General features: G+C 37.7%; 1 protein-coding gene across 1 annotated transcript in view; it reads left to right on the forward strand.

Annotated features, from left to right (window-relative positions):
* Positions 1 to 17,404, forward strand: part of LOC118856567 (prolyl endopeptidase) — a 151,131-nt gene that overhangs the window by 110,400 nt on the left and 23,327 nt on the right. Inside the window, exon 11 of the mRNA XM_036766940.1 lies at positions 12,191 to 12,327. Within this exon, the coding sequence (XP_036622835.1) occupies positions 12,191 to 12,327 (137 nt within the window). The remainder of the gene's footprint in view (positions 1 to 12,190; positions 12,328 to 17,404) is intronic.

The raw sequence follows: 17,404 nt of genomic DNA on the forward strand, positions 1-17,404 counted from the left end.
CATTTGGGGTTTTGTGGTTTGCCATTTCTTTCTCCAGCTCATTTTACAGATGAAGAAATTGAGGGAAACAGGCTTAAGTGACTTGCCCAGGGACACATTGCTACTAAGTGTCTGAGACCAGATTTGAACTCCGGAAAATGAGTCTTCCTGACTCCAGGCTTGGCACTCTATCCACTGTACCACCTAGCTGTGCTTTTCCTTCTTAGGAGTAGCATAAGAAAAACACCCTGTATTTTTATTTTAAATTGGTTTGATTTTCCTTTCAGTCATTCAAACTGTATCCTTCTCTTTTGCATGAAAGTGTTCTTCTAGATCTCTATGTCAGGGTAATGTTTTGTTTTAGACGACTCATTTAAGAGTTTACTTCTGAGTACCCATTCTGCAGGCCACAATACTTTTTATCGCTTGCACAGAAGTCCAGCAAAGAAAGTGGATCCTTTTAACAAATGTTTTAAAACCTGAATTTAAACCATTAAGAACTTCAGGTTTTTATAGCAAAGAGCTTTAACCTTTGAACATATGGATTCCTGTTGAGTCCTGTTATACCAAATGGACAAGCACTATGAAAACAGTTCCTACATACACAGGATCTTGGGCTTCATCCCCAAGAAATTTCATACATATGGATGACAGATCCATGTAACATTCACATTGCTGTGAGGGACTAGAAAGTTTCCTCCTGGAAATCTCTTTCCTTAGAAAGGTCTTCTAGAGCTAGAGATCAATGAAGCTTTTTAACTCAGGTTCCAGTGTAATGGAAGAAGGGTAGGATTTCCCCCAATTTGTATTTAGGAAATTATTTATGTTTATGGTTCTAAATGATGTGATTAAAGTTGATATCCCTCTTGCCCTGACTAAACTAATAGTACTTTTTTTTCCACTGGGGGTTAAAACATTAGGCTACCAGTGACTTCAGTATTTTTCCTAGTAGTGTGGCTATTCTGAAAACCCAGTGACCCATACCAAACTCTCAGTCCACTTTTACATGAAAAGTGTGTACCTTGGCCAATCTGCGCTTGCCCATCAACATTTCCTTTTCTTTTCTTCTCCCCTTCTTATGCCAACGTCACACCCTTAGAAACTTATTCTGGCATGATAGAACAAAAATAGGTAGATATTTAGAATACAGCAAGTTATACAATAGCCTTTCAGTTTTTCATGCTTTATCATAAATTTTGATTTCCCTTCTTAGTAATAACCCATTCCTTTTTAGCTATATCCAACTCTCTGATAGCCTTTGAATTTACTAGATTATTTGTACGTTAAGAATTAAATATTACTTATGTACATAATTTTAGAGCTAGCTACTCTGTAAGAAGGACGTTATCTATTATTTCTTTTTTTTTAAGGGGGAAGGCAGGGCAATTGGGGTTAAGTGACTTGCCCAAGGTCACACAGCTAGTAAATGTGTCACGTGTCTGAGGTGGAATTTGAACTCAGGTCCTCCTGATTTTGGGCTAGTGCTTTACTCACTGTACCACCTGCCCCTCTGTTATTTTTTAAAGTTAAATTTGGGCTGTTTTGGGACAGGAACTTTGTACTATGTTTATCCTGCACTTGATATATTTCTTTGCATAGTTAATTAATACATGCTTATTTGAATGAGTGATGATGTAACCATAAATGATGTCTTTGTACTGTCCTTTTTGTTTGGTTTGGTTTTCATACCCATCTTCATGTTTAATATTCACAAAAACCTGCTGAACCAAACATTGCAGATGGGATTCTGTGAATTATGCCTGTCTTACAGATAAGAAAACTGAAACTCAGAGAGAGGGGAAAGTGACTTGGTCAGAGTCACGCGAGGTTAGTGTCAGAGACTAACGATGTTACATTAGGCAAGTCACTTCATTCTCTTATTGTCACTAAGGATTAGCCATCTTATGTTTCATGCCATCAGGACTAAGGTCCCTTCCACCTTTCACAGTGTCAAGATAAGTAATCTAACAAACTTAATTTGCACCTGCGGGTGAGAAGGGACTAGAGGAGTTCCTTCTTTCGGGTGAGGAATTTTTGGACAGTGGCTTTCTGGAGACAGTTACCCTTAATTTTTTAGTTCAACCAAAGGGAGTGACTCTTTAATGGTGGGAAATACAAGCCTGGTAAGAGGAAAGTTTCTGTGGCAGTCCAGTGAGAAAATGAGGGCTTTGTGGCATTCTTCAAATCATACCATGTAGGTGATTGTCTTCTCTACCTATGTCTACAGTTGGCCCTTCCTCCCTGACTTAGAGAAAACCATGAGAACTTTCTTACATAAAATGGTTACTCTAGTCTGAGTCTACCAGTAGAAGCAGTTCTATGTTCTCTGAACACAGAATCCCTTCTCATAGCAAGTACTTGAGCAAGATAGTGGTTATTTTGGAAGTGACAGTGTTGGTGGGGAGGATATTTTTGATTTTTAGGACCAGTGGAAGTTTTTAACAGTTAGAACTCTCTTACAGTGGAACAGAGCTCCTTTATTAGTAGTCAACTTGCTCCTATAGGTTATCATCATACCAGAAGTCATAGGTTAAAGCTGGAAAGGACTCCTGCTTTATGGAGGAGAAAACTAAGGCCCAGAGAAGTTAAATGACTTACCCACAATCACATGGATATTGAATGGAGAACCTAGAGTCAAACCCAGCCCCTCTGATTCTTGGTCCAGCACGTCTTCCACTGAAGATGTTCAAAGGGAAGCTGAATGACCATCTTTCAAGGATGCTAAGTAAGAGATTTCAGTCCCGATTCTTAAGATGCCCTCGATCCAGATGACAATAGACATGAAATGGAGGGGGGAAAGATATTAAGTCTCTCCAGTATTTCATGTCAGTTCATTTCAATATTACTGTCCCTTTAAGGAGTCTGACCTTTTCATCATCACTTCTCACTCCTTAATTTTCAATCTCATCTTATCCATTGACTTCTCCAATGCTTATCAACATGCTCCTATCTCCCCAGTCCCTCTATCACTTTTCTATTATACAACCAGACTCCTGAAAAGAGCTCATTGTTTCTGCTTCCTCTTGTCTCTTCCTTGTCATTGACCCTTGCAACGCGACCTGCAGCCTTATCACTCAAACAAAGTTGTTCCCCAAAGTTACCATTGGTTTCTTCATTGCCAAACTTTCTCATTCCTGATTCTTGACTTCTCTGCAACATTTTACACTGTTGACCCACCCCCTTAGAAAGGCTTCTGCATTGTCAGTGACTGGGGCCCTGGACTTGGATAAATGTGAATTCAAATCTCACTTCAGGCATTTGTTAGTTGTATGACCCAGGATAAGTCACTTAACCTCTCTCAGCCTCAGCTTCCTCACCTGTACAATGAGGGGGGTGGGTTGAATTCAAAATTCCCTCAGGTCCCTTTTAGCCCTAAATCTATGATCTTATGATGTCTCCTCCTAGACACTTTGATTTGGGTTTGGGCTTCTAGAAACCACCAGAAGGCATAACAACACTGGAACTTAACCCTGAGCATCTCCCATTTTCTTAAGGAAAATTAATTTGAGCTCCTGAAGTGAACATATGAACGATCTGTGATTTTGCCAGCATGGGGAACTTCTACCAATTGCACCATTTGTTGAAAATTAAAACATTAGTAACACTGATGATAAAAAGGTAAATTAATTAAAATGTGTGATTCACAGTAAGCCTATGTTTCATGATAATATAAATGTAAAAGTCCTTGAAACTATAAGCTTGTAAAGTAAGGAAGATTATTTTCAAATAGATTTACATGAAAGTTATAGATCTGTATTAGGTACAACCATAACTTTTACTGATTTTTTTAAACCTTATATTTTTGCTTTATATTCTGAAAAATAATACATGGATCTTTGATAATTAAACTTTAAGAATAAGATGGTAGAATTCTTAAAATGATATTGAAATGATTCATTACTCTACCAAATAGTATGCACTGATTTAGGCCAGTGTAGGGAGCTCCCTCTACCAGTCCCTTCCTGAAGCCCTAGTTAAGTCCTAGAACCTGTCCAGGTCAGGCAGCTAGTAGATGTGTACTTGATTTAAACCCTGGAGCTGACTCCACGCCCAGCACTCTGTTCATCATACCATGCTGCCATCTGAGATAAAGTGAATTTTAAATTTGGCAGGCTTCTCTGAATGCAACTTTTGCAGATCAGTCTACCTTCTTCTCCCACCAAAAAAGGGGAGAAAAAAACCCCTGGATGGTTAGGGCAAAGAAGTAGAATCTCACAAAAGAATTTTTCCAGGGATTGTCATTGCTGGTATTCCAGATATACCCATGTCCATCTGTGCATGGAGGTTTCTAGGTTGTTTTTCTGCTGAGTGCTGAGTTCATATAGAACTTGTTAGTTGTATATAGCTCCTATAAATTCACAGCACCTAAGAAATGTTGCCCTAGTCCAGTTGAGACCTGGGAAAGATCTTAAAAAGGCCAAGGTCTCCCACTGTATCTGTGGCAGTCATCCTGATCTATATCTTGCTACTGGACCCAGAGGACTCCAGAGGAGAAAGTGAGGTTGGTGACTTTGCACAGCTCTCTCTCACTTAAATCCAATTCACTTGCAAGGCGTACCATCACCTTCCTGATGTCACAGTCCTCTTCCAGAACAAAGGACAAACAACAACAACCTAAGAAATACAAGTAATTTAGATTTTTATATGTAACATTTTTGACATTAGCCAAATGCCTTAATTGTTTGGTAAACAACATTTTTTTTCCCAAAAGGAACTTTTCCCTTCTTATTTTCATCCCAAGATAACTTTAAACTCTTTTTATTCCTCCCCAGAAAGTTAAATATCTGAAAACTATTACTGTACATTATAATGCCCTAACATTAGGCAAATATTTTTAACCTAACTGCAATAAAGAAATTTGAATTAAAGAAACCTATCTAGGCAATTTTTCATGTGTTTATTTTTTTTTTAGTTAATTGAGGCACAAAGGTTGTGTTCCCTTTTTCTCCAAATAGTTATGTCTAATGTCATGTCTTGAGTTTATGTGCATTTACAATGGAATTTCCATTCAGTCAGTTTCTTACAGATTTATTAGCAAAATAAATAATATAATAATAAATAACAAACAGCACCAATGTACACCTTTCAACCCTGATAGAAAGGGAAGCAGCAACACCCTTTTATGAACATTCACACGTAAAACCTGTCAGAGTCTAAAATTAGGCTGGAATTGGTGTCACCAGACATTCCTGTCTCCTTAGGGCTTGCCCTTTGTGGTCATCTCTCAAATAGAAGCACTTCCCATTCCTGATGAACATAAATAAACATGATATTTACCTAACATCAGATTTGAACCAGATTGAATCATCTATTAAAAATTGCCCATTTAAAGAAGATTAAGTAGCTTCTCATATTACAGTGTCCTAACTGAATTGATTTTATTTCGAGATTTATTCATCTCTGGAGGAGAAATCATTTATTTCAGTGAAGATAGCAGGAGTATAGGAATGCTACCTTGATTTGTTATTTTTATTACTCTTTTAAAAGAGGAGACCATTTTAATTATTGCTTGTTTAAATAAAAACTCTAATTTCATAACAAGTTGTCATATAATTTTAATAGTTTCCATTCACTGCCAAATGTGGTGCCAGGACCTAAGCCATTTGGGGGTAGTTAGTACCTCTGTAAAATTAGAGTTGTTAGTGGAAGTATTTACTACATGTCTAAACCATGAGGCCTCTAGTCACTCTCTCTTCTTTCTCCTACTTTTTAAGAAATTGTTTCCTAGTTCAGCTCTAGGATTCATGTGTGCTGTCTCTGGATAATATTATAAACCAGCCTCTCAAAATATTCTAGTTTGAAATGGGCAAAGATAATGAGAGTCTCTTTTAATTTCACTGACAGCTATAACTTAGAATGTTAAATAGCACATGTAATGTTTACAGAACTTTTCTTAAGATTCCCACTCGAACTATTTTTCATTTTTGAGGTGACTTGGATTTGCTATTATTGAAATTGATTTCTAAAAGCTGAATGCCCTGGAAGCTTATAATGTTTTATTTTACTGGTATTCGACATAAAGATACTTGTTAACTAACGTGTTAGAGATGATCATATTCCAAACAGACTTCCCCATTAGTTACTAGAGTAGCTCCCATTTTTCCAGCTGCTATGGGTCGACTTTCCAAAAGGGTCAGGGAGGCAGGGAAAGAAATGAAGCCCAAAAAACAGAACACTATTACTCAAGTGACATGTGGCTCTTATTCTTTGTTCTATATAATTAATATCAAAATGGTAAGTTTTTATTTTTTTTTTAAGAAAAGGCAATAAAATTCATTATTTAAGAGTTTATTGTGTTGGTACAGTGTTAATTCCTCAACAGCCAGTACTCGATGTCCTAAGTGAACTCCACTATAGGATTATAGCTTGACTAAACCCCTAGAGTAATGTCATGAGTTAAATTTATTACATGGCATCAAGTTAAAAAACACTGGAATAGGAGATGGAGATCTGAATTCCGGTCTCACCCTGCTGTAACTATAAATAGCACATGACCTTAGGTGAGCCTTTTGTATTTATTGCCACATCTTTAAGATAAGAGGATTAGAGTAACTGATCTCTGCTGTCCTTTACAGCTCTTAACATTCCTTCATCTCTCAGGTCCTCTGTCAGTTTTTATTTTTTATTTTTTTCCTTTAATACAGGCCTTGGGTAGGTCACTTTCCTTCTCTGATCCTTCGTGAGGGAATTAGACAAAATCAGGGAATCTTAACCTGAGGTGTTTGGGTAGATTTCAGAACAAGAACGCAGATGGAAACAAGTATTACATCTTCATTTTCATTAATCCCTAACTGAAATTTAGCATTTCCTTAAATTATTTTTTCTGAGAAGGGCTGTACCAGACTGCCAAAGGGCTCCATGGCACAAAAAAAGTTTAGAAACCCCTGAACTAAATGAATCCTTCTTGCCTTAAATTCTTAGGCCCATTCAATAATCAGAATCCAAGTGAATATAGTAAGCACTATGAGGTTTCCCTTTCATGTATTATGAAAAATGAGAAATATCCTTAGGAGATCATGTAGTCCAACATGTGGACAAACTGAGATTTAGGGGAAGTGACTACACAGTTGCTGAGTGGCAGTGATAGGAATGGAAGCCAGGTCTCCCTATTTTCTGGTCTCAGTGCTTGTTATTTTACTTACATACCAATACCAAATAAATATTTTTGTCCAGTATAATCAATTACAGCAAATAGATTGATCCTTCTTAACCCCACTCTACTCCCTAATCCCCACCCTCCCACGACACCCCTGAGCAAGACTAATTTAAAAAGAAACAAAACCCAGCATTACTATATTTAGACATGAAGTTCAGTCTTATCTCCCAGAGATAATATGTGTCACCAGCTACTTGGTTTCATACCTAGGCACATAAATACAAAGCTTCAGAATATCCTAATTGGTTAAGGGTATCTTGTTCTTATTTTGGTATTTGATGCCCATTTCCATCTAAATCTGTGTCCTGTCTCACTTGGTCCCACCTAGGAATAGGTCTGTGGGTAGGGAAATGATAGACAGGGTAAAGATTAGTCTTCTGAATCAGAAAACACTGTCAGGAAACTGGGAACAAGAATACATCAATATATGGATCTTTGAGTTGGTTACTTGATGGTTACCAATGATCAAAGGCTGAGTTTTATTCAGTGAACAGTGATAACAGAGAAGGCTAAGACTTTCAGGACAGCATAATATATCAATGAACCTATTGCTGCAACCTGCCCCATAGATCATGGCATAGTGGAAAGAAGATTGTATTTGAAGTTGTAAGTCCTGGTTCAAATCCAGCTCTGCCAAAGGCAGTATTAGAATTCTGTTCTTGGAGTCAGTGGTACCTGACTTCAAATCCTGCCTATGACATTTACTAGCCATGTAACCATGAGTAGGTCATCTAATCTCTGAGCCTCAGTTTCTTATCTGTAAAACAAAGGGGCCTGGTAATGGTGGGTCCACCTGTGCCTATAGTTTCTGCTGCTAGGGAGTCTGAGCCTAGTGGGTCTCTTCATTGCAGGAATTCACAGCTACAGGAAGGCTAAAGCCAATTGGATGTCGACACTAGTAAGTAACTCTAGCCCCAGTAGCTTCCCCTAGGAACAGAAGGCCACCAGACCTCCTGAGGAGATATTAACCAGCTCAGGTTAGAAAAATGGAGCAAGTTAAGGTATCTTTGCCTATCAGCATTGGGATCATTCGCAGAGGGACCACTGCACTTCTGTTCTGGGGAGGTGGGAAGACCCAGTCTCAAAAAGTAAAATACAATGAGAGAGGTGGATTGGATGATCTCTGGGGTCCCCTCCAGCTTTAGAGGTATGATCTATAAGCCTTTCTTAATACCTGTTTGCTCTTGAGCAAGTCACTTAAGTCTTCTGGTCCTGAGTATCTTTCTATAAAGTTTGGGGGGATTGTCTTAGGTCCTTTCCAATTTTAAAGCTTTGTTGTGCTATTGAAAGCTACACCTGGCTGACCTTTTGTGTTCTGTTAGTGCATCTTTTGACAGATTTTTAGACAAGGGGATATTTCAGTCCAGAATTGCTGTTGTAAGTCTTTAGAAGTCTTCATGTGGAAGACAGGGATTGAGTCAGAAAAGCAGAATGGGGACCAGGAGGTAAAAGCTACAGGAAGACAAATTTCTACTTCAGTAAGAAAACTCACTGACAATTAGCATTGACCAAAAGTAGATTGGGCTACTGAAGAAGTCACTGAAATTCTTCAGCCTGAGCTGGAGTGTTACTTGCTCCAGATGTTATAGAATGAATGCATATTAACCTTAACCTTCTAGCTTTGACACACTGTGAGTACCTACATTGATGTGGCCGTTTTCCACTTTCCCAAGTCGTGTCGCACATTGAATCCTGCCTCGCACTGTTAGCTATGTAACCCTGGGCAAGTCATTGAACCTCAGTCTCCGTTTTCTCTTCCATAAAATAGGGATAATAATTGTGAGAATCAAATTAGACAACACTAGTGAAATGCTTTGCAAGCTTTAAAGGGCTGTATAAATCTTAGCTGTTGGTTTCTTAAAGAGTTGCCTGGGGCCCTGGGAATTTAAGGGAATTGCCTATATTCATTTAGTAAATATGTATTGAGGCAGGGTTCCCATTCTTAGCCTACCTAGACCTTTCTCTCCTTAGTAACACTGTCTGTCTTTGTTACTGATATATTCTTTTATTTCAAAGTTCTCAAATGGCCCTAAAGCCATAGCTCCAACCATCTCCTTTTCGTGGAATTGTTCTCTTTTTCCCCAGTAATTTATGCTGACCCTGCTATCCTTTACTCTTCCAGGAAAACAATTTTTAAGTAGTAGACTGCTTCCATATAACTTCTTTATATGATAGCCCCATTGGGCCACAGAATTCCAAATCCATTGTTACTTAGTAATGGTGATGTAATACTAAATTACATTCTATTACTCTAAATATTGTAACCTGGCGTAGTCATGTGAAATGCTTTTTACTTTTTGTTCTGATCTTGTTTAGATGATTCAAAGTAGAATCATGTGAGACTCTTTACTAGTCTGCTTTCTAGAAGTGATTTTTGGGCATCCTTCAGCTCTCTCTATTCTTCCACCACTGAATTGGAGCCTATCTATATTTTAGCTCATTAGTCCTAGCCAATCACTTGAATGTATTTTATCTTGCTGCACATTTCCTGCCACCCACCCACACAGCCACTCTCCTAGTTCTTTCAAACATGAATTTAAAAGTTCCCTTTAAATAAAACTCTGTCCCCTTTCTCTTTTTTTATTTTCTAGAATGGGCTTCCTTTGATTCCAAAGCTGCTTTCAGTTTGCTTTAATTTTACATATCAGCTTGTTTAATGTGACACATGCAGCATCAAACATTTCTTTCCAAAGATAGATGCAATTTGATGCAGTTGTTTCTGCTAGTTTAAAAGAAAAGATCCGAGATTTTTAGCAGCAGCTTTTTTTCAGCCGTGACCTTCCTCTCTCTCTAAACATTCAATACTAACTCCTTTCTAAACTAGTTATTTCTACTTCTTGACAATTCCCCACAATAGTTTTGGTATGGTAAAATCTTTAAATAGCTGAATTGGATTTAAAAGGGTAGGCAGAGGCATGCATGTCTGATTCCACAACTTACAGTTTAGGGGCCCACAACCACTGACCATAGTTTTTAAGATTGAGAAGCAGTGTGTTATAGTAGAAGAAACTTAAGGCATCACAGACCTGGGTCTGAACCCCAATTCTGCCATTTATTACCTATATTTACTGTCTGTATGATCCTGTGTAAGTCATTTAACCTCTCTAGGGCTCAGTATACTTATCTGTAAGTTAGGGGGAGGGGAGGTGTGGAGGCAGTTTAGACTAGGCGAGATGCTCTCTAAGGTACCTTCCACCTCTAAATCTATGACCTTAAGTACTCTCTCTGACCCTCAGCTTCCTCATCCTTAAAACAGCACTTATCATACATAAATCCCAGCATTTGGCAAAACCTTAAAAAACTATAGGCATGTGAGTTATTGCTTAGTCCCCTAAAATGATCCCATCTTTTAATGTGATTTTCAAGTTGTCCTCAGACAATAGACTGAAAGCTCTGGGATAGGCCCAAACTTGTAAGAATCCTGCTAGATTCTTGTTGCAGTGATGGAGAAACTAGGTTCAACTTCTGCCTCTGGTATTTACTAGCTGTGTGACCTCTCTGAACCTCAGTTTCTAGAGATTTGATACTGGAAGGGAACTTGGAAAATATCTGAATATATCTTTTTTATTTTAATTTCTAATTTTAAAAAATGAGGAAGCTAAGAGCCAGAGAAGTTAAATGATTTACCCAGGGTAAGACAGGTCTTCTGCTTTTTTCGTTCTATCATGCTGTTGAAATCCTAGCAAGGGAGCATTCTGAGCTGGGAAGGTGATCCTGGGTGCAGCATTGGAGTTGGAGTGATGAGTGGTGAAATTCAGTTTCCCCAGAGAGCAGGCTTACACATCGTCTTTCAGTCGTGGAGAATGCATTCAGTGTTTTCATTCCTCTACTTGCATTCAGTACCTCTTCCTCTCTATGATTTTTCTCCATGGAGTCACTGAGGAACTTGGAAGTATGACTTAGAAATAGACTTAGGACTAGTAAAGGAAATACCACCCAGGTTCAACACAGTCCTAACAGCTTTGATTGTCATTCCTGGTTGAAAGCGTCTAGGTCTTACCAAAGATTATCCTGTTGCTCCCTCTTGGAACTGACAGTTCCTAATGACTTCCAAATTAATGAAGGTAATAACATGATAAGGGGGAGGGAAACTGCATTTGGAGTTCAAGATTCAGATCCCAGCTGACAATAACAACACAGCTTTACAGAGAAAGCTGTGAAAACATTTTTTTAAAGGAAAAAAGACTTACTGATTTGTGTCTTGAAGGGATTTCTAAGGTGAACTAAATGTTGGATTTCTAACCCAGAAATGACAGTTTGGGTCATACTTGCTTTTAAAAAGCGAAACGTTCCATATTTTTTAATAGCTGTCTTGGTCAGTGGTACTATATCATTATGCCACATGTCTCTTTGAAGGGAAACCCTAACTCTTAATTATCAATTCAGGAATGAGGTGTGGAAAAGACCTTTATAGGGAAGAAGGAGAGGTTTTGTTTCTTTCCCCCCCATCAGCCGTGGTGTGTAACAGCAGAGTAAGAGACAGCCCATTCATCAGTTCAGGAGTTTGTTTCAAAGACTTCAAGGCATAACTGATGGAAGAGAGGCAGATACAGAAAGGCGTAGAACGTTGGGGGGGCCCTTGGGTCATCTGGTTTGACTCCTTTATTTTACAGATGAGGAAACTGAAGCCTATAGAAGTAAAATTATTTGTAGTGACCCTGCTGGATAGTGGGAAAGCAAGGGCTAAAGTGTAATAATCGTAATAATGACAATAGTAGCTGGCATTTATATTATCTCATTTTATCCTCACAGCAGCCCCGGAAGGTTGGTGCTTTTATTATCTCCATTTTATAGATGAGGAAACTGAAGGAAGCAGAGGCTGAGTGACTCACCCTAAGAGTCACTCACCTGTCCATTCCCTGATGCCAGCTTTGGACTCCACGGCCACGCTCTATCCACTTTTCCTTCTAGCTTTCCAGCTCTCAGCTATAGAAAAAATCAGGCCATCCGGGATCACTATTTCTTTTCAGACTTTTCCCTTGAAGGACACAGGAGTGCTTACATGATACAAAAAGGATCATACTGAATCTAAACTTATCCTCTCTCTTGTCCTAGGTGTTCTACCCCAGCAGAGATGGCACGAAGATCCCAATGTTCATTGTGCATAAGAAAGGAATTAAATTAGATGGCTCTCACCCTGGTTTCTTGTATGGCTATGGGGGCTTCAATATATCTATTACACCAAGCTACAGGTAAATGTTGAATACTCTCGAGACCTCAGAGTTTTGTTTGTTATCCCAATTTATAGATCCCCATAGTAAGATCCCAGTGTTCATTGTGCATAAGAAAGGAATTAAAATAGAAGGCTCTCACCCTGGTTTCTTGTATGGCTATGCAGACTTCAATATATCTATATTCAATATCAATATATCTATTACAAGCTACAGGTAAATGTGGAATACTCTCGAGACCTCAGAGTTTTGTTTGTTATCCCAATTTATAGATCCCCATAGTAAGATCCCAGTGTTCATTGTGCATAAGAAAGGAATTAAAATAGATGGCTCTCACCCTGGTTTCTTGTATGGCTATGCAGGCTTCAATATATCTATATTCAATATTAATATATCTATTACAAGCTACAGGTAAATGTTGAATACTCTCGAGACCTCAGAGTTTTGTTTGTTAACCCAATTTATCTATCCCCATAGTAAAATGATCATACTATATTAGACTTGGTTACCTTTAAAAATAAGTAAAAGGTATTTTCACTTGGGGACCCCTCAAGGTCATTTTATTGAGATGTTCTGAGCATCATCTGTGAATTTAATAATCATAATGAGATAATCATTTCCTTTCCCTGGTATAAATTAAGCATTTCCTTTTGACTTAGAAGTGTCCTTATCAATAAGTTCTCATTTTCTAGTGTTTTGCTTTGTTTTCTGAACAGTCTCTGTAGTTTTTGAAATGTAAAGAGCGGTGAAAATACTTTCAGTGCCAGTCTTAGGATTCATTCTGTAGGAGGTTGAAAGCTGAATATTTATTGTAGATATCTTATTTCTGTTCTTCTCTTCATTTGTTCTAACACAATTTACATCACAAGATCCTAGACTTAAAGCTGGAAGGAACCTTGGAAGTCAGCTAGTTCATTCCCCCTTACTTTATAGATAGAGATGTAGGACTCAGAAAGATGGAATGGCTAAGGGACAAAATCTGGATTTAAACCAGATCCCATGACACCATAAAGTGTTATGTTCATTGTACCACTTACATTTGAGGGGAAAAGTCAAACCCAGATAGTTGATGACAGCGTGATTGGCTTCCTACTTGAATCACAGTCTTTAAGGTCAACGTGAGGAACTGCCTTAACGCACATTTATTAAAGTGTCTGTTCCTTTTAGGGAAAAGTAAGCAAGGATGCACATTGCCTTATTTCTACCCATTTCACATCTTCAAGTTGCAGCTTATTTAAGAAAGGAATATCTTTACCATATTCCCATATATTGGACTCAGGAAATGAAAACTCCTTACTCTATTGCTTTATTCTTGCTCATTTGGAATCATGATATTTAGGGAGACTTTGAGAAAAGAGGTTTCATCTGATAACTTTATAAGGGGCAGAACTGCAAATGTTTGTTATGATTTTGGAAGAGAAAATCTTGGCATTAGGTTTTCCCAGTGTTGTGACGGGCAGCTTTTGGCTTCATATGTGAGCACAAGTACAGGGTGTCCCTAAAGTCTGGACATATAGGAAATCTCATTAATATCTCATTAACTGTTTCACTGAAGACTCTGTGTTGTTCAGCAACTTCTTTTTCTGGGGTATGCTAAAGGAGAAGGCGTGCTCAATGAAAATCACAAATGCAACACACTTGATTGAACGCATAAAGAGTGAATGTGCTAAAATTGATGGCAGTGTGGAGTTATTGCATCGAGTTCATGTGAATCTTGCAAAGCTCATCAATCTTTGCATCACAAATGATCAAAATCATATTGATGATGTTATTTGTTAATATTCCAATTAAGGAAAAAGTTGTTGAAAATTTCATTCGTTTCATTTCTCGAAAATATACATTTTTTCCTATGTGTCCAGACTTTAGGAACACCCTGTACTTTGTGACTAGTCCGGGGCTTCATAACCTTTTTTTGTCATAAATCCGTCCTCAGAATAAACACGTAGGATGATAAAGGAAACCAATTTTTTTCAAACATAGTTATCAAAATATTTTTAAAACAATTTCCCAGATGCCAGGTTAAGAACCCCTGGAGTAGAGGACATAGTATAGTATAACCATCTAGGCTGCTACATTTCATTTAGCAACCCTCCCATTCTGTGTTCCTTACACTGAAGGTGTTCTTACTTGGACTGCTTCTACCACCAAACCCATTGCTATAGACATAGGTGCTCTGTAGATAATTGTTGACTGAATTAAATTAGTGATCTATCAGCATAAAATGCATCTTTTTCCTTGCCTTTCAAATTTTTTCTCACTTATTTTATATTTGGGTACTTTTGTGTATGTATGTATATAGAAGATATTTGCATTCCTAATGTGAATCTGGTTCCACAATTCACAATTTAGGTGCCAAAAAAACCCAAAAACCCCAGGATTTTCTCTTTGTATCAGATAACCATTTATTGAAGCCTTCCATCTTTCCCAAATAGGCCACAACCAAAAAAAATCATAGAGCCTGTCAGTAAGGAGAGTTATTTGCTTTATTCCAATATTCATAATTTATTTACTCCAGAAGTTTTTAGCATTTAGAGCTGAAAGGGATCTTAGAAATCATCTAACTTAGGGAACAGACTCAGTGTTCTTTGTCTAACTGCCCAAATCACAGGTGCTAGATTGCTAGTATAGAATCTTCAAGCTTGTATAATTGGGATTATAGTTTGGGGACAAGCTATGGCTTCTGTGCTTAGTGATGAAGCTATGTCCTCCTTGTAGTTCAGCCCTAATGTGGGAGCTCCCTAATATTATAGGCTTGCTATCATTGGGTTCTGGATAAGCAGCAGTCACTGTCGGGATGCCCTGCAGAGAAAATCATGTTTCACATAATAGTTGCACACTTCAGCAACACTAAGAATCTGTTATTGTGATCTTCATATCTAATATTAAGTACATTTTCTATCTGTTGTATTGCCATTCTCTATTTAAATTTTCAGATAACATGAAATTCATTATTTTTCAACAGTTCTTCTCCCATTATTTCTGTGAATATTTTCGGGTATTTCATTTAAAAATTCACATTATCCAGGTTTGAGTCATTTCATGTAAGAGACAATTATATATCCTTTTTTTTCTCTGCAAACTTGACTTTAATTTCCTGTTTCTTGTAAAAAAAACAAAACAGAATTATCTTCCTGAAACAGATGGTTTGGTTTTTTGTTCTTAAATCAAAGACCTTTACATTCAATTATTTGGATGTTTTTTAAAAAGCTATTTCATATCTTTCCCCCGTTCTCTTAAAACATGGAGTTTAGTTCCTAGGCTTTCCCATCCTCAAGGACTGGCCTTTGGCTAGATTATTGACTAACTGAAGTCTATCCGACACCTTTGCAATATATATCCCCCTCTATGAATGGTATTGTGAACTGTATGACTGCCATTTAGCTTAGACCACCCGTTCCAACACAGACTGTAAAGCCAAATTCAAATTATCTATGAACTATCACTAATGTTCACAACTTTTTTTTGAGTGCCTACTATCATGTTACTTGTTGGTATCTGAAAACACACTCCTTGCTCTTGTGGAGTTTACTGTCTAGCTGTCAGTGTAGGACATATGCATGAAGCCTTTGGAATCCCCATAGTAGATTAAGAGAAACCAAAGAGAGAATGATCACAGAGTGTAAGAGTTCTTTTTCCTTTTGTCTTCTGACTTTCCTTAGTTACAGAACTCTTTATTAAAGTTAATCCCAATAAGAATTATTTTTAAGGACTTACTCTGTGCACGGGACTTTGATTTTAGCAGTTAAAAAAACAACACAGTTCCTGCCCTCAGGGAACTTCAGTCATCTAGTAGAGGGTAAGAAGATGTATGTCAATAACTAGAATCCCAGCTAAAATATGTGGAGGTCATTAAATGCCACGATAAGAAGTTTGGGCTTCAGTTATTAGGTAAAAGGAAGTCATTGTCTTTTTTTCTTTCTTTTTTGTATAGAGGTGATTTGTATCATGTTTTATAGGAAGCTGGCTATGAACATAACATAGGACATATTGAAGAAGAAAAAACTGGAAGAGGAGAACTAATAATAATAGCTAGCATTCGTATAGTGCCTACTATGTGCCAGTCACTGCGCTAAGCTAGTAATTTTACAGTTGTAAAAGTATTAACTGGGCCATGGTTAACCAACTCAAATACTCAGGTGGATCTGTGATCATGATAGTTTGAAAGATCCCTCTAAACGTACAGATCAAAAGCCACCCATGCCTCTCCAAGCTGTGTGTTTCTTGCTTGTCTTGCCCTAAGCTCATCACATGGAATCCATTTAACAGGTTTCTTGCCTTTCTCCTGACATCCTAAAGATATCATTGAAGCCCTCTGGCCTTCCACCTGTCATCTCTTGTCCTCGTCATATAAAAAGCCCTTCTCTTCCTATTACATAATTCCTTGATAGTGTATTTTACTCTTGTTCTTCAGAGTTCTCATTTATTACGTGCTACAGCCTGCTCACCTCTACCTTGTGCTTCTCCATTCCTCTCTGTGTGTTATTCATTTGGAATGCTTTGGAGATTGTTGTATTCCTGATGTCCCAGACATATAGCAATACTTGTAGAATGTTGGAATTAAAAAAGATGTGCTTCTGCCTTTATCCATAAGCTTGAAGTCATTTTATAAAGAAGTAGCTTTGCAGTTTCTTGGGCGTATTCCAGTTAACAGGTTATCCGTTCTGCTCAAAGTGTTTGTCTCTCCAAGTGCTCTTTTATATCACTCTCTGGATCTTGGAATTTAATAATAGAGTCACTGTCTAGGTGATGAAGCCATTAGTCCAACTTGGATGAAATATTGTATATATGAAAAGGAATGAGATTAGCTTTGTGCTAGACTGTATAAGGTCTTGAATTCCAGGTGAAATAGAGTTAGGACTTTATGTGTAATAGGTATTTGGGAGCTACTTTTTGAATGAAGAATGATGTCCTATTAACATAAAGTTTTGGGGAGGGGATACTTCTAAGTAAAGATGTCCAGGTAATACTTGGAAATATGGGACTGGAGTTGTAACATAAAAAGGACAAGCACCATGTGTCTTTAACTGTCTACACTGCCTCTTTTTAAAATGTATGCTTACTAAATATTTCATAACTTTTTTAAAGTTTCAAAGTATAT

Source organism: Trichosurus vulpecula, chromosome 7 (genome assembly GCF_011100635.1).
Source record: "Trichosurus vulpecula isolate mTriVul1 chromosome 7, mTriVul1.pri, whole genome shotgun sequence".
Lineage (NCBI taxonomy): Eukaryota > Metazoa > Chordata > Mammalia > Diprotodontia > Phalangeridae > Trichosurus > Trichosurus vulpecula.